Below are 26,429 nucleotides of genomic sequence, written 5' to 3' on the forward strand. Positions count from 1 at the left end.
TCTCCCCTCCCTTCTCGCGCTGCGGCGGCGGGCGCTCTAGGACTGCTCCGTCAGCGAAGGGGGCGGGGGTGCGAGGCGAGCGGTCGGACCAGAGAGAGGCCGGTGGCTGCAGGCGGCCCCGGTGCTGAGGTGAGGTCCGGCCCGGCCCGAGGCAGGCGGGAGAGTGGGGCCGCGCTCGGCAGAGCGGCCGTACGGGTGAGGGAGGGGGCAGGCCAGGGACGTTGCTGGGGCAATGTGGTGGTGTCGCGTAGAGGGCAGGACTATATCGACTGAAGAGGCAGCGATACTGGGGGCACTAGAGGCGCGGTGGGTGACTGAGGGGTAACTCGCTGAAGGCGAGGGCAGCTGTGGGATTTGGGGCGTTGACCCGTGGGGGGATCAGTTATTGAGGGTGGAGGCTGGCTGGCTGGAGGATCGATCAGGGAAAGGTGATGAGTCTTGTTTCTTGTGATGTATGCCCCCCCAGTATACTGATGTTCGTGCCGGGGGTTGTGCTCATGGGGGCTACTGTTCCCTTGGGGGTTTTCTCCAAGCCCAGCGAGCTGATGATGCTCCTTGCCTCGCTGAGAGAAGCATGCTGGGCTGTTGCTCCCAAAGAAATAATTGCAGTTAACTTCGCTGCACCAACCTTGCAGTTTTGCATAAGTCCTTTCTCAATCGCAACATGAAATCAAACACTGCTGTAGTGGTTGATGAAGAGTCCTCTGTAGTGCAAAGAGATAAAGTGTCAATGCAAAGCAATTTGAGGCTTTAAAATGATGATTGTGCTTACTAGCACTGCAGTGTCACTTGAATAATTTAACCCATGAAATGTCCTGTTTGTTGGCTGTGTCTGAGTTACAATAAATGTGAAAAAATGATAGTGTTTAATTCCCATATCCAAAGGATAGTGCAGTTGTTTTTAAAGTGCTTTCAGTGTTTTGTGCAGTTGTTTAATATTATATTCTGCTTTACAAAACTATAGCAGCAATCAATTTCTTATCAACCTCAAAACAAACACAGCAGGGGCTTATTGTAGTTCCATTTCTTGGGAGGGAAAATAGTTATTTGCTGTCACCAAATCCACCCTTTTCAAAAAATAATCTTTGACGGATTAATTTCTTGATTTCTCCAGTGTGAGACAATAATATGACAACATCACATTAAACATCTTCAGTCCTTACTCTTACTGACTGTTTGAATGATAAATAGTCATTAGGTCAGGGAAGAAATGAAACAACCAAGAGTGTTATTAAATACATCATAAAACTAAAGAGAAGGGAACTATATGAAACATATTTAAAAACTACATAAGGAGCAAAGTCCATAAAATATTTTAATAAATAGAAATGGGAGCTTATACTAGTTCAGGTTGTAGCATATATTTCTGACCTAGCCCCTCTCCTCTTAAAAAAGAGATACAGGTACTTGGGAATCCTTGCTTTTTCTTTACTCTTCTTTGCCACTTTGGCAATGTAGAGCCAACATAGACTCCCACCTTCAAGTTGTAGCCCTCGTATTCTTAGAGGTTTCCAGCTCCTGACTGTTATCTTCTAGCCCCCAAAGATGCATAGATCATGTGTCTTGAGGTTGCCACGGAGAGCCAGGCAACCATTTCAGAATTCTGATATACCTGTCAACTCTTACATCACAGAAGAGGCAGTGTAAGATTACCCTAATCTAAAAAATTGGTAAGGAAACATATTGTGTGCACACTGGCCTTCTCAGGTCTCCTTGGATCCTTAGGTTTCCCCTCTTATGTATCTGCGTGGTAGTCCTTTGCCGAACACCTCACTGGGAGAGGACACCACTACTGTAGGTTCCAGAAACACCTTTTGTATTTCTCCTTAAAGAGAAGGCTTCCTCTCCAGAGGTACTGCGTGCTATACCCACACATTGGTATTCTTAAAAACAAGATCTATTAAATACAGAGAATCAGGTACAAATAAACAGTTCATAGAATCATACAATTGGAAGGGAGCTCGAAAGATCATCTAGTCCAGTCCCTTGCACTCAAGGCAGGACTAAGTATTATCTAGACCAGTGTTTCCCAAACTTGGGATGCTGCTTGTGTAGGAAAAGCCCCTGGCGGGCCGGGCTGGTTTGTTTAACTGCCACGTCCGCAGGTCCGGCCGATAGCGGCTCCCACTGGCCGTGGTTCGCTGCTGCAGGCCAATGGGAGCTGCTGGAGGAGACGGCGCAGCTGCAAACTGTGGTCAGTGGGAGCTGTGGTCGGCCGGACCTGCGGACGCAGCAGGTAAACAAACTGGCCCGGTCTGCCAGGGGCTTTACCTACACAAGCGGCATCCCAAGTTTGGGAAGCACTGATCTAGACCATCCTTGACAGGTGTTTGTCCAACCTACTCTTAAAAATCCCCAATGATGGAGATTCCACAACCTCCCTAGGCAATTTATTTCAGTGCTTAACCACTCTGACAGGAAGTTTTTCCTAATGTCCAACCTAAACCGCCCTTGTTGCAATTTAAGCCCATTGCTTCTTGTCCTAGCCTCAGAGGTGCTAAGAACAATGACAGAGGTTAAGAAGAATGAAATATGTTAGGTAAAAACTTTGCAAATGCCCAAACAGGCTTCTCTTAGCTTCATTACAGAGAAGAAAAGAATCTACGTGCCTAAAAAGCAGGTCTCATCTCATGCACTCCTCCCCGCACTCCAGTCAGAGTTACAGGTTCTTGCTGCTGTGTCCAGAATGATCTCTAGTGTCAGTCTTGAACCTACTTATTATTTCCTGTTGATCCAGTACAGCACACCCCATTTTCTTAACTAGTTTTTTTCCAGATCTGTATCACACAGTAGAAGTTTGGGAATGCAGCTGCTTCCCCACCCTTGAGGAAATGGCCTATTGGGGAGAAGATAGCCCTCTTCAGATGATTACTTCTTGTTTTTAAAATGCTTCACTACTGAACTGTAGTACAGTTTTCCACAGATCCCTGTGTCTGGCTGCATCCAGTTTATCCGATTCTTTTTCTTAAATTTTTGTTTCAATTTTCCTTTGCCATGAAATATAAATTAGGGATAGACTCTAGGCCCTCTCTCTCAATATTTTTCCCTTTTAGTCAATTTTACTTTGTGCACTTGACAGCAGTTGTGGTTCAGCCAGTTTCACTCTTTCCTCTATATAATCCTGTAGGCCCCGATCCTAAAATCACACATATATTTATCTTTAAGTACCTGAATGGCATCAGTGTTCTTAATCGGACTACTTGTATTCTTAAAGTGAAGCATGTGTAAATAAATATTTGCCAGACTGGTACCTTTGTCATTTTTTTCTTTGCTTGAAAGAGGATTGTAAACATAAAAATTCCTGACAGAACTTCTAAAGAAAAATAAAATTCAGGCTATATTACTTAAAATTTTCTTTAATTTCTTTTAAAAAGTTCAAGTTCAGTGTTACTGCTAAGGGACACTACCTTTCAGAAATAAATATGATTTTTAAATTGACATTTACCTATTATTCTTATGAATAACACAGGAATCCTGTAAATATATTATAGGCAGTATTTCTGAGGTGTTTTCCTGTTCTTCTCTGTGAATTTGACACTACTTCTACATTTGTGTGTACTATTTTCTCTGTATAGTCATTCTATTTATGAAAGACCTATATAAACAGGAAAAAAATATTTAAAAAAGATGAAGTCCCACAAAAACTTGAACAGGCGTAATATCTGAAAATAAATATATAATTTTTTTAACTGATTGACTTGATGGCGTCCCTCCCTTACAAACCAGTGTTTGTTTTTTGTTTTCCAGTTTTTCCTTTTAGTTGATAAACTTGTAAGTAATAGTAGTGACAGAATATAGTTTTATTTCCTTATTTTTGTTCTAAATTAGTACCGTTTAAGTTTCTGGGTTCTAAGGGTCCAGATTTCCAGCATATAAAATCTAAATACTGACAATATTTTGCTTAATCATAGAATATCAGGGTTGGAAGGGACCTCAGGAGGTCATCTAGTCTAACCCCCTGCTCAAAGCAGGACCAATCCCCAGATCCCTATATGGCCCCCTCAAGGGTTGAGCTCACAACCCTGAGTTTAGCAGGCCAATGCTCAAACCACTGAGCTATCTATCCCTCCCTCCCTAACAGCATTATGGAAGCTGTTTTGTTGCTGGCTTGGTAAATCTAAGTATCAGAATAACCACTAGTTTTGGGGATTGTCTGGCCCATTCTTTACGGTTTGCCCTAACAGCAATCTCAGTGTGGCTCCCCTGGGACCCCAGTCACACCCACATTCCCTTAGGTTGCTGGGGCTGGGCAGAGTTTAGGCACTGTCCCAGGCTCTAGGCACATACTCCAGGTGCAGACTTCATGTCTGATATCCCTCTTGGCAGAGGCAATGCTGTGGTCTAAATGCCTGCTGCCTGCTATTTGTTACTCCCAAAACAAAAGCAAACCCATCTCTTCCCCTTTCTGGCCCTTGTGTCCAAGTCCTGTGTTTATGTCCCCTACCAACACCTGGATACTTTGTTCTGCTGGTGATTTTGCACACTCTACTTTATCAGCTCCCTGAAGAGAAATTTAGTCAAACTGGTTTTCCTGCTCAGGTAACCTCCTTAGCACACCCATTGTCAGGTTAGAGCACAATCGTAAAGGTTAACAACTCCGTTTATTAGGTCTAGGAAAGACTTGCTATAGTATTGTCAGCAAATGTTTGCTTCCATATCCACACAGAGGCATTCCATGATAACAATTTCATATCAACCAGAATTCATAAGTTGTACATACAGATCCCCCATATGGTCATAGTGGTGTATGATACTGAATGAGAAGTCAGTGTTTATGTAGAAAAGCTTGTAGTTCATAAAGACCAAGGTCAGTTTATTGCCCTTTCACATTCAAAGTGAGTGTGTCTTATATGTGAAGATTGTCTGAAGTTTACTTTATACACGTATTCTTGATGTGCAGTTAACCACAACTTGATGCCATTCAATATTTACATAGGAGCAACCAATCATATCTTTAATCATAATTTTGGGGGCTGCTAATGTTCCAGTTTTTCAAGTCTTGATTTTCTTCATTTTTCTAACTCTTTGCCAACCAAAGCGCCATTCGTTGCCAAATAAGATAGTGATTTCACTTGATTCATTAGATACTGGACCAAGATTAACTAACTTAACACAGGCTGCCAAACAGATGGCACCAATTTTAGGTCACTACTGACCTTGGTTGAAACTGAAATATGGATCTCAGATTCCTAGACTTTAAGGCCAGAAGGGACCATCACATTCATCTATTCCAGGGATCTCAAACCCAAATCACCATGAGGGTCACATGAGGACTAGTACATTGGCCTGAGGGGTGCATCACTGACACCTTCTCATACAAAGATAAAAAAAGCCCCCCACCTCTTCCCACCCCTTCCCTGTCCCTATTACAACCCCTTCCCCAAATCCCTGACCCGCCTCCTCTCTGCCTCCCCTGAGTGCACATAAAGGCTGTTTCTGCTCAACTGAAATATCCTACTCTTGCTTAAGCTGATCAAGCTTTGAAACCTTATTTTGGCATATCTGGGTGAGAACTGGTTAAAATTCCCCTTCTGTTGCTTCTGTTTGGGCAAAATCTAGTTTTGCTTTATCACTAGTGCCAGAGGAAAGAAAATACCAGGGCCTACTTACTGTATTAAATAACCTTTACAGCTATTCAGTATGATGTGAGGATCCTGAGGTATACTTCACTTGATCACCTTCAGCTCTAATGTTCCAGTGTTATGTTGGTATATTGATGTTCTCAGAGCAACTTTGGAGTACTTCTGAGCAATTTGGTAGCTGAGCAAGTGACTTGATGTGTGTGTCTGAATTTGAACTAATGGATCTGTCCCTCTGCCACCTTGGAAAGATTGAGACAGACTTGGTCTCCCAATTTGATCACCTACAACACTTACCTGCATTTCTCTTCATACAGCTGCAAAAGCATTCCTCTGTCAACTTCGTGTTATAGCTGGATGAGCAGTGGCATATTACCTTAACTATTGGTTTATGTTTTTTGATGGGAAGCTGTTTTAACACTTCTGGCAGCTCAGCCTAGGCTACTGTTAACAACACTTTGTGTTTGTGTCCTAATACTTAACTCTGATCATGTTTGGAGAATATGGTTCTTTCTCACAGTTTGTGTGGTACCCGTAAAAGTAGATGCACACGTACAATGAAGTTTATGTGCATGGCTTTTGAACCTTCAACTAGTATTATGTTCTGAAAAAAGAACCTACTTATGACCATGTACATTTTCAAAAAGTTTCTCAAAATCCTTTTTGGCTGTCTTCTATTTACTGCATTCTGCCCTCCCATTACCTACAGTGTGTTATGCTGCTTTTTGGTTTTGTTCTAGTACTCCAGGGTTTCTCCACCGGATCTTGCACACAAGAGTTTATTATAGGAGAGGTCAATTATTGTGACCAAGCAGTATTTATACAGTAATGAATACTAGAATTAATCTGATATATCAGATGGAAGGGGGAATAGAGGCTGAATGCAGGCCAACCTATCACTTTGCTCTACAAGGAGGCCATGAGGGAAAGTAATTAGGCACTTTGTGGACAGATGTGCACCTGCTTCCCCAACATCATTTGAGCACACAGTTATTGAAAGCAAAGTAAAATTCAGCTTCAACTGTTTCATACATATCTCAAGTATTATTTATTATTTGCATAATCATAGCGGCTAGGAGCCCCAGTCATGGACCAAGACCCTGTTGTATGTACAAACGCAGAACAAAAAGACAATCCCTGCCCAAAAGCTTGGAATCTAAGTATAAGAAAAGAAACAACAGATGGATACCGACAGGCAGGCTCAAGTGGGGTGGGGGGGATACACAAGGAAACAGACTCCCTCACCCCCATTTATGGCACGGTAGTTTAAATGTTATTTTTTCCCTTTAAGTAAATTAGCATTAGTGATCTTATGGAAAGCAAATAATTCCCAAACACTTGCACTCACTTTAGTACATGTTCATCCTATCCTTGCTAGTTCACCCTGTTCAACTGACAGTCCAGAATTTTGAAAAGATTAACCTCCTTTCCAGTGTAGCTTTTATTTTTCTCATTCCACCATAATATGCTGCTGTTAATTTGGGAATGATGTATATAGTGATAGGCTAGTCAGCATAGGTGGCAATAAACTGCTGTGGGTCATTCTAACTGTATATGATATCCAGTATCTGTCAAAGTTGTATGTCTAAACTCTCATTCTTGAAGGTTAAGAATGGGATTTGCTGGTACAGTAATTAGTTCTCTTTGCCTTGAATTGAATGTTTCTCTAGCTCAACTATGTAGCTCTTCATGAAGATGTAATGTGCAATCTTGCCTTAGTTTGTATATACGTATCACTGCTAAAGAGGAATACAACACTAATCACCTGTTTATCAACTTATGGAAATCAAAATATATGTTCTTATGCCTGTCTTTTCTAGAGGACCCAAATAATGTAGAATTCTCTCTCATTTTCCCTTTAAAAAGTAAGAGTAAAGTTGGGGCCTAAGCAGATTTATTAGATCCCCTTTGAAGAAGAAATGCCATGCTTTAAGAAGGAGCCGAACTAAGTAGAATATTGATCTGCATATTTTTTGTGTAATATGCACTGTTATTTCTGATCGACCCTGGACGATCTTGGTACAGAAATAATCAACGTTTCATGCTGGTCTCTCCCCATCTGCTGTTCTTTGACATCATTTAACATGCTCCATTTCCCAAATTGAGGGTACTAAATAGTTTCCATGTTGGATGAGAGGCTTGAAATCTGTCCAGAGACACTTGGAGGACAGGATTACTTTTCTGGTTTGTTGGGATAGTATTCAAACTTTGAGGTTAGATCTTGGTAACAAAACTCACCAAATGGTTGGTTGGAGTAGTGATATAATTTGAGTTGTTCTTAAAATATTGAATGCAGTCTTTAAAATAGGAGTAGTAAAAGCATAAGTCATTCAGCTTGTCTTACCTTGGGGGTTGTTCAGTTTGTATGGTGCTGAAGCAAACTTTAAAATTGCAAATGCAGTCCCTACTTGTGTGAGGTTTATGAAGAATACTGTCTACAGAGTGTTGGGTTTCAATCCAGGAGTATATTTATAGATTGGATTGGTCTGGCCAAACCAAAAATGAGAGAATCCCAGTGGTTTGATGTAAAAAAAAAAAAAAAAAAAAAAAAAAAAATTAATAAGAGAATAAATCCTCAGTTATGCATGCTTTGTTACTTCATCAAAAAACAAACAAACCAACCAACCTTTCCTGCCTCTTGCACCAAAATACCAACGGGTGATGGAGAAGTAATTCTTCTTGTGTTTTTTAATCTGTTTCAGTTTGCTAACTAGACTTGTTTTAAAGAATGTAAAATGGTATACTGTTAGCATTTCTCATTGTATTCCTTTCTTTCTTTGTGGTAGTGTCATACTTAAGCACTGAAACAGATGTTTTGCATATAAGAATGATCATACTGGGTCAGACCAACGTTCCATGTAGCCCAATATCCTGTCTTTCAACAGTGGCCAGTGCCAGCTGTTTCAGAGGGAACGAACAGAACAGGTAATCAAGTGATCCATCTGCTGTCCTTCATTCCCAGCTTCTGGCAAACAGAGGCTAAGGATACTATCCCTGCACATCCTGACTAATAGCCATTGATGGACCTATCATCCATGAACTTATCTGGTTCTTTTTTGAACCTTGTTACAGTCTTAATCTTCACAACATCCTCTGACAAGGAGTTAGTTTCACAGGTTGATGGTGTGTTGTGTGAAGAAATACTTCCCTTTGGTGGTTTTAAACCTGCTGCCTATTAATTTCATTTGGCGACCCCTAGTTCTTGTCTTATGAGAGAGAATAAATAACTCTTCATTTGCTTTCTCCACACCTGTCATAATTTTATAGACCTCTACCATATCCCCCCCCTTAGTCATCTCTTTTCCAAGCTGAAAAGTCCCAGTCCTATTAATCTCTCCTCATACGAGAGCTGTTCCATACCTTTAATAATTTTTGTTGCCCTTTTCTGAACCTTTTCCAATTTCAATATATCTTTTTTTAAAATGAGGCAACCACATCTACATGCAGTATTCAAGATGTGGGCGTACCATGGATTTTTATAGAGGCAATATATTTTCTGTCTTATTTTCTCTCCCTCTCTTAATGATTCCTACCTTTCTATTAGCTTTTTAGACAGCCACTGCACATTGAGTGGATGTTTTCAGAGAACTATCCACGGTGACTCCAAGATGTTTCTTGAGTGGTAACAGCTAATTTAGTCCTCATCATTTTATATGTATAGTTGGGATTATGTTTTCCCATATGCATTACTTTCCATTTATCAATGTATTTATGGTTACTACTTGTCCTCTTGGCTACGGCCAGTTCTCTGCACTAACTTGTTCATAGGATAATAAAGAGCTACAAAAGTAGCTGACTCTAACCTAAACATTGATTGTCATAATACTGTATGTAAAGAGCAGTTCTACTCTGAAAAGTTACTCTGTAATAAAGACATTGTGAGGTTCATCTTTGATCTTCACAATGACTTCTATATTAAATATGCTTAATTAACAAGTAATAAGATGGCTCTTAGAACTACCAGTTATGTATATTCAGCCTTGGATCTGAGAGTTTGATTAGGTTCCTTCCATGTGGATTATTGTTATTAATAAAGGTTATACAGGCTAAATTGTGTCTTCAGAGTGTGTAGGTCTATGTTTTCAAGTCACTATGTGGCCTGTAAATCTTGCCACATGCCTTAACTAAGCAATTTCAGTTAGATATCTAATATTAGAGAATACTACAGATAAGACCCAATCCATCTCATTGCAGTAAATGTCAATGGAAATTGGATCAAGGTTATAATAAGGTTACCATACTTAAAATCATATGTAAACTTGGCAAAATTTAAGGCTCCATTCCAAGTGTACGTTAAGTGCACCTTTCTCTTCAACGTCCCTGAACTCTCTTTCCCACATCTTAGTTTGCAGTACCAGCTGAATACCACTTTACTCCAGAAGTGATCCCATTGCAATGGGACTACCGTATGAAATACGGTATTACTCAATGTGATTAAAGTCAGATTCTGGCTCTAAATTTGGAGTATTAAATGAACTGAAAGGTTTTGGACTCCCCCCACCCCCATGACACTAACTCTCCAAAATTTTTTGGTATATATGCACACTTTATCCTTCCTACTTGGGTGTTGGTTTTAGACATTCCACAGAAGCGAAAAGGAAGTAGTCCTTTAAGAACATTGGTGAGTTTCTTTCTGACTAAACGTGGTTTCTGAATTGGGAATTGCTTGTTTGTGACGTGGTAAAATAACTTGATCTTGTGTAGATAGGAGTATATTAATTAATGTTGAGGGTAGGTCATGTATGACTAATACTTGGCACTTGCATAGCATTCTTGATCATCAAACTGCTGTACAAACATGAATCCTTAACAGGTAAGGGAGGACGAAAAGGAAGCGTTATCCAAAGCTGGTAAAATGAGTATACAGAGGTTAAATGACTTGGTGTACCGCCAGGATTACAGTTTACTAGTTCTTGGTTTCCAGTGCTTATCCTCAGTCTCCTAGACCACTCTTCCTTTTGTGGGAGAGGGGAAGCTGTAAAAGGAATGGTTTTGGGTCCCATACCTTGAACGAAATGGCACCTATACTTCGGCATCAGAGGTATATTCTGTATCTTTGATGGTGTGTTTTAAGCTATTTGTAATAGCCTTTGAACACCTATTCAAGAATAAAATCTTTCTTAATGGGATGTGATGTCATATCCGTGAATTATGACAGTCCACTAATTAGTGGAAGGAGCTGACTTCCTTTGCTCCCCACTGGTCAGCCATTGAGGAAGGAGCAAGGGATGTTGGAACTGTAAGATGAAAAGGGAAGGCAGCTATGGGAGTGAGTTGATTGAGAATCAAATTAATGTATTAAAATTTTGTTTGTATTCATCATTCTTCAGTCAAAAATGATATTTTTAAATGTATTTTTTTTAAAGGGGAGCTTATCTGTGGTGCAGCTACTACCTTTTCCTTCTATTGGGAATCTCCACTGTTCTGTGTGCTGTCAGAAGACACTACTAACTAATATAAGCACTTCAAGGGTCTGAAAAGTCCTGGATCCTGATAGGCTGTGAGGAGGTAAGAACTCAGAACTGTAATGCATCTTCATAGTGAGCTTTGTAAACTGGTTTTGGCTATTAATTTTGATATCTGCAGGTTCAGAAAAAACTACCTAGGATGAGGTGTAGGAATAGCTAATAACAATGTGCTTACGTAGCCTTATTCTGTCAAGGTGCTTTGTTTCTATTCCCAGAGGGAAAAGGAGTTCAGAGATTCTTCTACATCGGTGGACCTTTCTGAATTTTTTTTTTCTCAGGCCTATAATCATACACTGATGGAAATTTCTTGTGAAGTGGCTGGTTGATGAAACCCCTGTTTTGTTCAAGGAATAGGTAGTCAAAGTTAACATATTCAAAGTTTTTGGGAATCTTAGGATGTCAGTCTCAGCTGAGGTGTATGTCTTTTCTTTCTGTTTTTGATTGTCTGCAGTGTTCCATAAAGTACATATTACTTATTTTAAAAATGTGTCCATCTAAAGCTGTGAGTGATTGTGTTTAAAAAAAAAAAAAAATGCTGGGGAAAAACATGCAAATTAAGATCAATGTACAAAGGATTTACACTAGCAATAGTCTACATGTAGGTTGGGCTGATGGTCCAGTGATAGCCCAGTTGCACCATGGGGCTGGGGCTTCTCTTCCATGTTCACAGTGGCTAGAAGCTCTGTGGAACCTGCTTCTCACATATGGGGCGGGGTATTATGTAGTTGTCTAGTAAACTTCTGTCCCGTGCCCTTTCCTTCAAGCAAATCTGAAAATAATAATTCATTAGTCTCTGGAGAGTTCTGCTTCCTACCTGTTTGCTGGAAGATTAGTTACCACAAAATTAGTCTCTTCACAGTTAGCCTGTTTGTTCTCAAGATATCTTTCACTCTGGAGACATTTGCTGCATGTGGAATTAAGCCAAGAGGTAGGGAAGATGATTATTATAAACAACAAAACAAAAATAATCATTAGACTTCAAATCAACACTGTCCCAATTTAAATCCCAAAAGGATCAGATCATTAGTAAAAGTGCCTCTCTTATTCTCTCTCAACCTACCAGCTGAGGAGAGCAAACTTGGAACTCTTAAACTGGTGCACAGAAATTTATAGAAATGAAAATTCCAGGAGAAATCACATTTCCTTTCTTAGTGTGGTGTTTTCTTTTACCCAGACTCCATAAAGCTGTGCAGAACTATACATAAGTTTAACAGAGACAAGGTGGGTGAGGTAATATCTTTTATTAGACTAGCTTCTGTTGCTGAAAGAGATGAGTTTTTTTGAGCTCCACAGAGAATCTCAGAAGCTTGTCTCTTTCACCAACACAAGTCGATCCAATAAAAGATTCTCTCTCTCTCTCTCTCATATATATCCTCAGACCGACACAGCTACAACAACATCATAAATAACCTTGTCATGTCTAACCACCATGTGGTATTCTATATTAATGGTTCAGAAAATCTGTGTTTTCTCAAAACATTATGAACCTCTGTTTGAGTCCCGGTCATGGAATATCAGAAATCAAGAATGAATAGTGGATATTATTTTTCTGCTAGTTACTATACAAACTATTTATATTACACTCAGTGTGATAATTTTGCTTCAAATGTACTGACCTATGTCTTTGGTTTAGTGAGCCCATTATCTGCTTCATGTATTAGGATGTGACTTATTAATTCAGGTGAACTTATTAAAAATATTTTGAAATTGAAATTGAATCAAAAGCCAAAATCAAGCTTCTTTTAGTTCTGCTCTGTGTTCTTTGCACCATATTTTGTGGAATTTTGAGTGTGCACGGGTCTGAAAATCTGGGCCCATACTAACATCTAGATATATTTTACAGTAACTCCTCATTTAACCTTGTCTCACTTAACGTTGTTTCAGTGTTACATCTCTGCTCAATTAGGGAACATGCTTGTTTAAAGTTGTGCAGTGCTCCCTTATAACGTCGTTTGGCTGCCTGCTTGTAAGAGTCTGTGGAAGAGCAGCGACTTTACAAGGGAGCATTGGACAAATTCAGCTCTTCTGCCTCTTCCCCCTCCCTACCAGCGCTTCTCCCACCGCCAAACAGCTGTTTGGTGCATGCTTAGGACTTTCTGGGAGGGAGAGGCAGGAGCGGGGAAGTGCTGTGTCTCCACGCCACTCCACGCAGGGCTTCTCTGCTCCTGCCCCTCCCTCCCAAAAAGTCCTAAGCGCTGCCAAACAGCTGTTTAGTGGCGCTTAGGATTTTCAGGGAGGAGGAGTGGAGATGTGGGGCTTCCCTGCTCCTCCTCCTCCTCCTTCCTTCCAGCACTTCATGCTTAGGACTTTCTGGGAGGGAAGGGCAGGAGCGGGGAAGCGCTGCGTCTCCGCTCTTCCCCCTCCCTCCCAGAAAGTCGTAAATGCCGCCAAACAGCTGTTGGCGGTGCTTAGGACTTCTGGGAGGGAGGGATGTGTCGTGCTCAGAGAGGAGGTGGAGTGGGAGTGGGAAGAGGTGGGCCTGGAGTGGAGCAGGGACAGGAATAGGTAGGCCTGGAACATTACTGGCAAAATCCGAACCTGTTCTCCGGGGAAGCTGCCGCTGCTGCTGCAAAGGTGCTTCCTAGTATCCTTGCCTGTAGCGGGCTGTGTCTGTGTGGGGTAAGCCAGGGGCACTTCCCAACCACAGTACAGTACTGTACAATATATAGTATAATCCCTTTTGTCTGTCCTCCTCCCCCCAAAATATCCTTGGAACCTAACCCCCTGCATTTACATTAAATCTTACGGGACAACTGGATTTGTTTAACATTGTTTCACTTAAAGTTGCATTTTTCAGGAACATAACTACAAGGTTAAGTGAGGAGTTACTGTGTTACCCTCTTTGGTATGGTTTTATTTAACTTTAAATTCAACAGTGCTTGCCAAAGCTCCATTTTTAGATTATCTGCTTCAAGCCTGCCCTTTCTGTTTTTTCCTCCCCATTGTTACAACCTGAAATATTCCATCTCTAGAGGAAAAATTTCTGTACTTAAATACATTTTTTTGCTTTGAAGAAAACAGTCTTGATTTAAGTGATCGTTAGATGGAAATGTTTCTGTTTCAAAAATTTCAATCATTCCATCATCTTATGACTGTTGGTCTTCCATATTCTGCTAATAAATTAGTCTAATAATAATCTTATCTGCTGAATCATTCCACTAAAAATTGTTTGGAAATGGTTCTCCTATATATAGTTAGAGTAAATGCAATTGATTGTTCCCAATTAGCTAGTATGTTTTAAAAATAAGAATTTTTGGTTTTCTTTTGAGGTATATTTTAGGTAAGTACCTCTACTGTCTACACCAGACACATCAATCTGTTGTGCTATCCAAAAGATATCTCAGAACTGAAGAGATCTGTTAGAATCTACAGTTTACTGAAAATTTCACGGAGATGTCTACTTTGTTCAAATAAGTTTGTACTGTCTCCTAGCCTGGGCAACTAAATCTTTGTAGTAGAAAATGCTATATAGTATCAGAAACTCGAGTCTGGAAGATCTTGACAACTAGGTCAATTTATAACCTAGCAGACTTTTGGGAAAGAGCTGCGTTTATTGTTATACTGTTCTCAGAGAATGTGGTATGTACTACTGGTTAAAGTGGAGGATTGGTAGTGTACTACTGGTTAAAGTGGAGACTTGGATCCTTTTTCTTGCTTTTCCTTGGACTTGCCTTATAACCTCACCCAACTCAGTTGGAGTCTGATTTTTTTCAGAGTTGCTAAATACAGACAAGTCATTTGAAGTAAATAGAAGCTGGAAGTGTTCAGTGCCTCTGAAAATTAAGCCCTAAACCTCATTTTTCCCCTCGTATTATCTGTAGGGTAATACTTACACCTACCTTGCACCAAGCAAGCCCCAAATTTCTATGCCCCAATACTTAGATTTCAGTACAGTGCTGAGAAGGCAGAGGTGATCCTCCAGGAGAGTTCCCATCCTCCAATGACAGGTTCAATTGAAATAACTTCTTTTTTCCACTCACTGCCCAGGTAGAAGTTAAAGATCTTGTGATCCTTATAAAAAGGGAATAACGGGCATCAGATCAGCATTCTCTCTCAATAAAAAAAAAGTTTGGTAAGACATTGTTCTTTTTGTTGTGGAGCACATACTGGCTGTTACACTTGATTATACAATGTTAAACATTGTACTAGCTGTATTATAATCTTTGTTCAGGAAGAAATTCCATACTAATCCCAATTTTTCAGATGCTTTAAAACTTTATGAAAAGATATCCATTGAGCTAACCTTCATTCATTTATTCCATCTCAGGTATGACTTTATATGCAAGGTTGGTGTGGTGGAAATATGGTAAACCTTTGTTTAACTTGTATGTATGGCTTTTTTTGTTTGTTTTGTATTTTAATTTCCAATAAGGCTTTCATCAGTGAAGGCACTCTTTCACACATTTGTGAGTGTAGTTTGGTTTGAAGTCATGCAAGAGTTAAACTCAAGTGACTTCTTTTTAAACTTCATACTTACTATGGGCCTATTCCTTGGTGAAGACAGGTGTCATTATCCTGCTTAAAGAAGTTTTAGTTGAAAATACAGATAAGTATATATAAAGGTATACTGTATACTTACAATATCCACTTTTGTTACATTTTTAATATTGAATAGCAAGATACAGTTCTGTAAGGGTTCACCTACACAATGCATAAAAGAAAAAATATCCCTCCTCTCCCCACCTCCTACCCCAAGAACCACACACCACGAGCGAGTCTCAGAGTCTGGGTCCACTGACTTGGGCTCGCAGTCTGGGACTAAAAATAGCAGTGTAGATGTTCAGGCTCAGGCTGGAGCCTGGACTCTGAGACTGAATGTCTACACTGCTATTTTTAGCTTGCACTGTGAATCTGAGTCAGTTGACCTAGGCTCTAGGACTCGCTGCCACATTATTTTTTTATTTTGTTCTGTGTAGACGCACCCAAAAAATGAAATTTCTCCCATTGCAACAAGTGCCAAATTCTCTAAATCATCTTAGAAAATCTTAATCCATATGAGTATCTAAGGGTACGTTTACACTGTACACTAAGCCTGGGCTCTGACTCAAGGTTTGAACCCAAACCCCACTTCCATCCACACACACATTGGTCTAACTTGGGTCAGCAAGCATTCAGGGCCCAGATCCTAGTACCCTGCAAGGGGCGGGGGAGGTCAGATCCCAAGTCCTGCTGAGACTCTGGTCCAAGCCCTGTTATTTTGCAGTATGGACGCAGGTCAAGCCACAAACGCCAGTCAGAAGGTTTGAGACCTGGGTCCAGTAATTAAATACGAAGATTTATAATGTAGTGTCGATGCTCAAGCATAGACTTGGAAACAGAGTCCACAAGTCCAGGTCCTGCAGACCTGTGCTTCATGTGCAGTGCAGACATCCTTTGAGTGTCTAGGAGTTCTTATGTTTTTCCTTTATACATTTTGACTGCATTATGAGCAAAAAATTGTGTTTATTTGAAGATGTGATCATTGATATACGTTCAAAAATGCACTGATTTCTAGTTTACTTCTGTCTCTTTTTCAGAGCTTCAGTACACAAAATGCTATGATTTAGACATAAATGTAAAAATTGGATAATTTAAAGTTGTGGAATATCACAGGAACTATAAATTGACCCCTTTATTATTATTTATTTATTAATATAATAATAATAAAATCACACCCACTTATTGAGACTGAGGCAATTGTAACCACCTGCATGGAAGGGTGAAAGAACTGTCGTACTGGAAGAGGGCTGATACTTTTGGTTATCGAGTGCTGGCCAGAGAGGATGTCTTGGCAGGACTGGGTAGGGGAAAAAGCACTATTGGAGGTAAATGGGAGCATTATGTTGGAATTATAGGTTATGGAAGTGGTTGACTCTGGAAGCAGAAATAAGAAAAAATTTGGAGAGGAGAGGTGTATGTGGAGAGAAGGAAGGATGCTGTGTGGAAAATGTGGGTCCAAGACTAAATCTATGAATTAAATAAAGGTAGATTGAATTTCCTCTTGGTGTTCTGGTGACTGTATAGAGTGCTTGAGTTTTGCTGTCATGTATTGACATCTCTAAAAACTTTTGCTGGAATGCATAGCCATGTAATTCAAAAGTACATGTTAGCATGATTTACATATAACATGGAAGATGCTATATTAAAACCAAACTCATATATATTTATCCTTTAAGCTTCTCACTTGGACAAAAGACTAGCAACATAATGATAGCTGATTCAAAATCTAGCTGAACACAGAGTACTGCTTTCTGTTGAACCTTTCTTTTTTTTTTTTTTTTCTTTTTCAGTTGCCTGCATGCAAAAATTCCCATGGTCACAGGGAAACACTTTGCTTCTCTCACTTTAAATGGTTGATAAGATTTAGCACTCAGCAGGGATAGCTTTGGGGTTTGCATCAGCCCAAGGTGGTTATGAGTTCTTTGAAAATGAGACTTCAGGGCAAGCATCTTGCGTTCCCTTTGCAGAAATGCAGCTGAATGGAACTGAAAGGGCCACTGACGCAAGAACTCGGGACATGTTTATGAAAAATTAAGCTGTGTTTGGCACTGATCTCTTTTCTTTATTAATAAGAAGAGTATTTCAGCAGGAGCTTAGGCACTATTAACTCTAACTTGTTAATATACTAACTGGGATAATGTGCTGACAACAATTCTCCATGTTAAGGTACTTGTCCTGCCTGCAGAACACTTTTCTCTACTGATAATGCAATTCAATGGAGGAAAGTAATGTTTTGATAAGCATGCGTGAAGATCATTCCTTTCATGTTCGCTACAGGTAAGACTATGTATTGTTTTTTGTATAAAGCTTTAAGTACTGTATTAACAATAGAAACTTTATGTGAATGTTCAATACTGTTATTTTTAAAGAGAAATAGCAAAGTTAAACATAATTTCAACAGGAACCTATTTCTTTACCTGTGTTACTAGTGGCACTGTACCTTAAAACTGAAAGAAATTTAAACATATAACTTCTTACTGTTCAAAAGTTTTGCTCTTTTTCTTTTCTCGGCTTGAACAATGAAAATAGACTACTCAGTTGCCTAGTATAGTGCAAACTCTGGTGGAAAATATTTGCACTGGATGGGGAAACTTTCCATTAGAAAAGTTTCTGATGGTATTAGGTTTTGTCAAAGCTTATTTTGCAAAACCTAAAATTTGGTTCAGATTTGACCTGATGGTGTCTCATTTGATCTTGAACCCAAGAACTGTGTGAAATGAGAAAATAATTAAAAAAACACCTCATTCTATACTTCTTGAAAGAACAGTACCAAACTTACAGCAGTTTCACTTTTTATACCTTCCATAGCTCTGCTTTGCAACTGTCACTGTACTGGAACTGCATGCAGTTGCAAAATGAACTGGTGTATCTGATTTACTATAAAAATATTGCAGTGTTTATGAGGGCTTAGTATGCCAATTTGATGTGACTTTTTGTTCTGTTCTAAGAAGGAAGTGGAGTATAATCCCAGTAGTGTAATTCATGTGTACCTCCCTTCATTGACTTTTATCAGTTAAGTGCTTGAAATGGTCCACTTTATTTGATAGTCTTCTGCTGTATTGTGTTATCTTGCTGTACCCCCTTGACCGTACCCCCAGCACCTCCACAAACTGTGTAGTTTCATAATCTACTGACTATATGAGCTAGGGAGAGTGTCCTAAGAGGTACTTCTTGCATATATATGGATGACAATGCTTAAAGGTGTAAAGAGGAGGAATGTTGGCTTGGAGGTGCAGTTGCTATATCTTGATATAACTTGACATACTAAACGCTTAAAATCTGTCAAAGTTAAACTTGCTTGATATGCTCTTATTGAGGCAAATGTTGTCTTCATTAAATGAAGATATTCACCTTCATCGTGTAGATGTTGAAATTTGGTTGTAAAGCACGTTAAAGGTGAAGGACTATAGAAATACTTTGTGCTCTTGCTGTTGAGTGGTGGCAGGTCAGCATGATGCACACCTTTTCTTCTCAGAACCTGTATTATCTGTCCTGTGGTGGCCCCTTCAGCAAGGCTAATAGCAATGTTGTCTGCCACTGTATCACTCTACACAGGAGTAGTGCTAATGTAGATGCCAAGCAGAAGCCTAACAACTGCGCTGATGCAGTTGATTCTCCCAGTGCAATTCTGAAATGCCCCAGCCCACCCTTTTGTGACAGCATGAACATGTCAGAATCCTTGTTCATGTCTCATATGAAACTAGCTGCATGCAGGATGATGATGGCCTCAATTCAGTCTGTCTCCCAATACACATGTTCAGGGCAGTCTCAAGAGCAACAGGGGCTCTGGCTCCCAACTGACTCTAAATGCCAGTTTGCCTAAGAGAAACACTGGGGTATAATGGGAAATACAGTTTTTAAATAGAATCCTAACTTTAACATGAAATCAGCACCAGATCAGGGAAACCCTGAAAAGACCCAGTCAATGGCTGGTTAGTACAACATGTGGACATACACTGGAGAATGCTTGTGTGCCTGCATGCTCTTTCTTCACTAAGCGTTGCCACATGTGTCCATTCCCTGCTTCACTAGCATCTCCCACTCTCGTGAGCTCTGAAGAAGAGAAAGTAGAGTATGTTTGATTTTAAACACATAAGCATCCAGCCCGTCCTCTTCTTACACCATCCGCTCAAGTAAAACCAATAAAGTCAAGTCTTTTTGCATAGTACTGTCACCCACAGTGTGGTCTGTTTCACTATCCCCTGGAGTCCCTACTGCCATAGGTAGAGGAAGGGAGACATGGAAATTAGCTAGGCCACAAAGAGGATGCCCTTCTTCTGGACCACTCTTCACGCCATGCACGTGAAACAAAATATGTAGATGCTGTGCAGTGTTGCAGCTTTCCCATAGTAATTGTATGGTTGCAACAGTACAAACGTATAGCTGCATCCTGAGACTGAAAAAACAAGTAATCAAAAAGTAAGGCATATTTTTAAAATGACTAAAACAATCAATAGCTTGCAATAATGCTATACATTTAGACAGCCACGGTTATAGTGACATTTCTAAGTACCTTTTCATATCACAAAACAAGACGGAGTGCAACTTCTTTAAAAATGGAGACTTAACTTTTTTTTTTTTTATTGGAGGTGGGGAGGGCAGAAATTCTATGTAATCATGATGGTTCTTAAATAGTGGTCAGATTACACTGTGCCTAAGGATGGTTGTGGTGGTGGTGAGGTAATAGCCACACCTTTTTAATTTCCAAGGAACCTAGTATAAAGAAGAAACCCATAAGTAAGATATTGATTCAGATATTGAACTGATCTGAGGCTTTGATTTAAATGGATGTAGTTTAAAGAGTTTAGTTCTTGAGTCAGTTGATTGTAGAGTGTAGAATTTCACAGTAACACCCTCCCCAAATAACTTCTGTGTTCAGGTCATGACCTATTATTTGTCTGTCAGTATTTGTATATGCAGAAAGTAATTTCTTTCCCTTTTGTCTCTTGAGCAGAATTCCCTTTCCAAAGAGATTGCTGTAGCAAGGGTTCTCAGACAATTTGAATGGCAGGGTCCACGTTTTAGTACAGAGAGATGATTGTGGTTCTGTTTTTTAATTGTGTGGGTCATCCCTCTTCTCACTCTGTAGTCAGACAATATTCCTGTGGCAGCTACATCAATTGCCTACATGGAAAGACATTAAATGTATTTTGGGTTGTCCTCTATTGCTATTCACTGGCTGGAAATAAGGATGATGCCAACACCAGTGACTGGCCAGCTCTCCAGAGACCCACCAGCAAATGCTCCATGGAGCAACTACTGGCAAACTGCCTCCACCACAGAACACTAAATTATCAAATATCCTACGGCCTTGAGTAGGGTTTTTGGTTTTTTTTCACTTCATGTAAGCATGTTGTAAGGTTCTAATATAAACAAGGCAAGCTGTACTAGGTCAGGGGTGGCCAAACTGTGGCTCATGAGCTGCATGTGGCTCTTTTACAGTTAAAGTGTGCCACACAGAGCTCCCCATACCTACCAACTCTCCACCTACCAGACTGGGAGAGCGCTTGGGACTTCTGCTTGGCAATGGGGTGGTGGGATAGGGCCTTCAGCCAATCAGGGTGCGCCTGCCAGGGCTTGGGGTTTCAGCAGGAGCCATGAGCTTTGGCAGGCATCTTCTGGGGGCTGAAGCTCCAAGCCCCAGCAGGTGGGCCCTGGCTCTTGAACTTCTGAAGATTGTCGTATGCACCTCGGAGGGTCAGTACGCTTGGCCACTCTTGTAGTAGGTGGTCAAGGTGAAACTGAGACTCCAATCAGGCTTCAACTCAGGCAGCTAGCATGTGCAAAGGTTTGCATTGTTAAAACTACAGTTTTACAACGGGCTAGCTAACACAGTAATTGCTGGGAGGGACTAGTCTAGTAAAGGGATGCGTGTGGAAAGGAAGGTTGAGGGACAGAGTTAAGGTGGTGTGTGGTCTGTGGTGTAGGTATCATTTCCGCTGGTCTAGTTTTGTTCTAATTTCTGTTTCCTTATAACAGTTTTCTGCAGCTTCACTGTTTGCAGACTGCAGCTAAAGTAAAGGAGATTCCAAACAGTGGAGGTGGGGAAAAGTTTTATTTTATTATTAGTAGAGAAAATTCAAAGAGAAAGTAAAAAAAAAGGTTAAAGAAGATTTTAAAAAGGATGAGATGAATTACTTTGAGTGACAAGTGAAGGTGAGGTAGTTTTACAAATGAGAATGTATACAGAACAAAAATCTGTGGCAGAAAAGCAGGACCAGGGGAATAAGTAGAATAACAAAATGAAGCACTTGTGTGAATAGTTCCGCAAAAACATCTTAAAGAGCATTATTCTGTTTAGCTGGAACAGAATTTCCCTAGAATTACACAAATGAATGAAGCTTGTTCTCTCTCGGTCTCTACTGCTTCAATGCATCCTTTGTTATGCACTTGGTTAGTGAATAATGAAGTAATTCAAGTCAGACAATATAACAGAGAGGAAGAATATGAAATTACTTTCTTGTAACTATTTAATTACTTCCTAAAAAAATTGATAACCCAACCTCATCTTGTCTGCCTGCTGGCAACTTATCCATGTTAGCCGCAGCAATTTAAACCTGCTTTGAGAGCATTCCAAAAAAAGGGGGATTTTTTGAAACTGAGAACAGTGTGTGTTCAGTAGCTCAGGCTGTTCCTGTAACTAACTTTGAAGGTTATGTGTAATTCCTATTTTAATTATCAGCTTTTAACTCAGAGCAGAAATCTGTAAACAGTCTGTTTTGTCCAAAACTACATTGACAAAATCTGAGAGCTGGGTAACAGTCTATAATATGGTACCACTGAAAATATTGAAAAATTGGTCACTGCAGGCATCTGCAATTAGTCTGAGGCAGATACTTTGTTCTCTTCCTTCCTTTCACACAATTAAGCTAGACTCCAAATTTAAAATCAGTCAATGAGTGATCCAAATGGGAAGTAGTTCTTAGATTTTTGGCATCCACTGGTTCCTAAAAACAGGTTTTATAAATCAATAGACAATTTATATAACATTAATTCAGACTGGAAATAAGGTGCACATTTTTAAAGGGAGGGTAATTAACTATTGGAACAATTTACCAAGAGTTGTGGTGGATTCTCTGTCACTGGCAATTTTTAAACGAAGATTGGAAGTTTTTCTAAGAAGATATGCTCTACTTCTGCCAGGAATTAATTCGGGGAAATCCTATCACCTGCATTGTACAGGAGAGCCAGAGCGTCCTGCTTGCGGGGGCAGCGAGCCCCAGCCATGGAGGAGTTGGCGTGGTGCAGGGGAGCAACAGCCCTGCAAAGGCAGCGGCGTGGCTAGTGGGGAGCATCTGCACCCCCTGCCCCTCCTGCCTAGGCTGTGGCCCAGCCCCTCCTGGGGGGGGGACTCCTGCAGGCTGCAGTGGATGCATGCAGGTGCCAGCCCCCCATGCGCCCCCTAGCTCACCCCTCGGCATACTCAGACTCTGCGGCTCCCGGGCAGGTGAGCTGCCACCAGGGTGCAGGGCCCTGAGCCTGCTCCGGGAGGGGCAGCGGCGGCTCACACTCCCAGGAGCCACAGAGCCTGAGCGCAGCAATGGGGAACCGGGGGGCACACAGGGGCTGCCGCCCACATGCATCCACTGCAGGAGCCACGGGGGGGAGGGGCAGCCAGGCGGGTCACAGCCAGGGCAGTGCACCCCCTGGCTTTCCCCTCACTGCGCTTGGGTTCTGCGGCTCCCGGGTACATGAGTTGCCACTGCTCCTCCCGGAGCAGGCTTAGGGCCCTGCACCCTGGTGGCAGCTGACCTGCCTGGGAGCCGCAGAACCCAAGCACAGTGAGGGGAAAGCCGGGGGGTGCACTGCCCTGGCTGTGACTCGCCTGGCTGCCCCTCCCCCCCGTGGCTCCTGCAGTGGATGCATGTGGGCGGCGGCCCCTGTGTGCCCCCCGGTTCCCCATTGCTGCGCTCAGGCTCTGTGGCTCCTGGGAGTGTGAGCCGCCGCTGCCCCTCCCAGAGCAGGCTCAGGGCCCCACGCCCTAGTGGTGGTTCACATGCCTGGGAGCCGCAGAGCCCAAGCATAGCGAGGGGGGAACCAGGAGGTGCACAGGGGCCGGCGCCCGCATGCATCTGTGGCAGCCCTGTTCTATATCAACAGGTGGAAGAACTCTGTCAAGAGGCAGTCTTTCTCTGGGAATTCTGCATAGCAAATTTGATAGGCCTCGAAGTGTCTTACATTCTGGGGTGAAAAATCTTCTTGCAGATCACCTGAGCTGGTCCTTCTCTGCTCACCACGAGTGCTCTCTCCCCACCTGGATGTCACCAGTGAGATTTTCCATAGGTGGGGAGTTCCCCCCACAGACCTAGTTGCCATCCATACCAACAGGAAGTGTCAGCAGTTCTGCTCTCTGAGGGGCCACAGTCAAGGGTCTCTCATCAGCACTTTTCTCCTGTTATGGTTGAATCACCTACTGTACACTTTTCCGCCCATCCCATTGATTCACAAGGTTCTGATGAAGATCAAGCAGCACTAAGCTTGGATCATCCTATTAGCTCCACCAGGGCCCAGGAAACATTGGTACTCTTCACTACTGTGGTGTCTGTGGAGCCTCTGAACAGTCTCTCGTTATTCCAATCCTGATCATACAGGACTACGGGCCACTACAGGCGGCAAGTTATATGGATCCATGGTGCCTATGCTCCACCAGTGCTCAGGAACGTGGGCCTGGCTCCACCAATGTTTGGGCTTATATTTTCAGAGCTGTCCCATCCATAGGATGGACCTGGGCAACCACCCCAGCCTCGCACTTTGGGGGGCATTGTGCTTCAGTGCAACACGGGGTCCAGGGCAGCCTGGAGAGTTAGTGGGGGGGCTTGGCCTTCCTGCCCCTGCTCCGCCCCACCCTCACTCTATCCCTTCCCCCAAGCCCTCGCCCCCCCTTCCTCCTCTTTCTGCCTTCCGCCCCCACCCCCGAGCGATGCCAGTGGAGCAGGGTGGTCTGGGGCCAGATTGCTTGCTGCTGCTGGGGTCAGGTCCTGCACTAGCTCCCCAGGCTGCCCTGGACCCCACATCCCCCTGAAACGTGGGGCCTGAGGTGGTTGACCTGGTCCATCCTATCAACGGGATGGCTCTGCTTGGATCCATTCTGGGTACCACCAAAAATTATACAAACCTGGCACCCATGCACTGCTTCCATCCGAACCTCAGCGCGTTGCATCTGAAGGCCTGAAATCTTTATGGCTAAACTCTGAGGAACTGGCTTGCTCCAAGCAGGTGCATAAAGTTCTGCTGGGCAGCAGGAAGTCCTCCACGAAGGCAACTTACTGGGAAAAATGGAAGCGATTTTCTGTGCAATCATCACAGCAAGGAGTTCCACCAGAGCGCACATCCCTGCAAATTGTTTTGGATTATCTTTTATCTTTGAAACATCAAGGCTGCCTTCTCTTCAGTCGAGGTTCATCTGACGGCCATCCCTGCATTCCATCCTAGAGCTGACAATAAGTCCCTCTCTTCTCATGAGAAGGTAAGCTGTTTTCTGAAAGGCCTGGAGAAGGCATTTCCCCAAGTAAGGGACCCAGTTTCTCCCTGGGATTTGAACCTCGTCATCTCAAAGTTGACAGACTTGCTCCTTGAGCCACTAGCAATATGGTCATTATTACACCTCTTTCGGGAGGTTCCCTTTCTGGTGGTCATTGTGTTGGCCAGGAGAGTATCAGAGATTCAGGCCTTCACCACAGAGCTTCCATACACAATTTTCTTTAAAAAGTAAGATCCAGCTACATCCACATCGAAAATTTCTTCTGAAAGTGGTGTCCCAGTTCCATTGTAATCAGCCAATCTTTCTCCCAGTCTTTTACCCCACGACTCATTTGAATAGAAAAGAGCAGTGCCTGCATTCTTTGGACATGAGGTGCGCTTTGGCATTCTACATTGAAAGGACTAAGCTATTCTGTAGATTATCTCAACTCTTCATAGCAATAGCAGAAAGGCTGAAAAGCCTCCTTGTATCTGCACAGAGGATTTTGTCTTGTATCACATCATGATCCAAGCCTGTTATGATCTGACGGGAAATTCCCCTCCAACAAATCTGACCGCCCATTTCACAAGGTCTCAGACCCATTCTGCTGCTTTTCTGGCTCAAGGCCTGATTCAAGACATCTGTAGAGCCACCCACCTGGTCTATGATGCACATGTTCTCGATGCATTATGCCATCAGCAGACCAGAAAAGATTCACACTTTGGCCGTGCAGTACTACACTTGGCTTGTCCTTGATCTCCGAGTCCACCTCCAACACAACTGCTTGTGAGTCACCTACAATGAAATGGACATGTGCAAACACTCCAACAAGAAAAAACGGTTAACCAACATTTCCATAACTGTTCTTTGAGATGTGTTGCACGTGTCCATTCCAAGACCCACCTGCCAGCCCTACTCTTAGAGTAGTCAGTAAGAAGAAAATGAGGAATGCAGGCTCAGCATAGCCCCTGATACTAGTGCTATGAGTATGTGGCACCAGCGGGCTCCAGAGCCAATCTGACAGATACCACTAGGGGAAAAATTTCCGACAGCTGTGCATGGGGTGCACACACACCAATGGAATGAACATGTGCAACACATCTCGAAGAACAACAGCTATGGAAAGGCTAGTAACAGTATTCTAGTTTAGATAAAAGCAGCAAAGAATCCTGTGGCACCTTACAGACTAACCGACATTTTGGAGCATGAACTTTCATGGGTGAATACCCACTTAGTCAGATGCATGTAGTGGAAATTTCCAGAGGCAGGTATATATATGCAGGCAAGCTAGAGATAATGAGGTTAGTTCAATCAGGGAGGAGAGGCCTGTTCCAGCAGTTGAGGTGTGAAAACAAGGGAGGAGAACTGGTTTTGTAGTTGGCAAGCCATCACAGTCTTTGTTTAATCCTGAGCTGATGGTGTCAAATTGCAGATGAACTGAAG

General features: G+C 42.0%; 1 protein-coding gene across 9 annotated transcripts in view; it reads left to right on the forward strand.

Annotated features, from left to right (window-relative positions):
* The first annotated feature begins 52 nt into the window (after positions 1–52).
* Positions 53–26,429, forward strand: part of GPSM2 (G protein signaling modulator 2) — a 58,519-nt gene continuing 32,142 nt past the window's right edge. The window contains exons 1-4 of one of the 9 annotated variants that reach the window (XM_075067844.1): positions 63–129; positions 10,946–11,087; positions 15,420–15,609; positions 17,693–17,803. In XM_075067844.1, coding sequence (XP_074923945.1) covers positions 17,742–17,803 — 62 coding nt within the window. In that variant the 5' untranslated portion in view covers positions 63–129; positions 10,946–11,087; positions 15,420–15,609; positions 17,693–17,741. Of the gene's footprint in view, positions 196–8,376; positions 8,505–10,945; positions 11,088–15,419; positions 15,610–17,692; positions 17,804–26,429 lie in introns of those variants that run through there. The other 8 variants (XM_032803738.2, XM_075067847.1, XM_032803737.2 and 5 more) reach the window with 8 other exon arrangements.

The sequence above is a fragment of the Chelonoidis abingdonii genome, chromosome 7 (genome assembly GCF_003597395.2).
Source record: "Chelonoidis abingdonii isolate Lonesome George chromosome 7, CheloAbing_2.0, whole genome shotgun sequence".
Lineage (NCBI taxonomy): Eukaryota > Metazoa > Chordata > Testudines > Testudinidae > Chelonoidis > Chelonoidis abingdonii.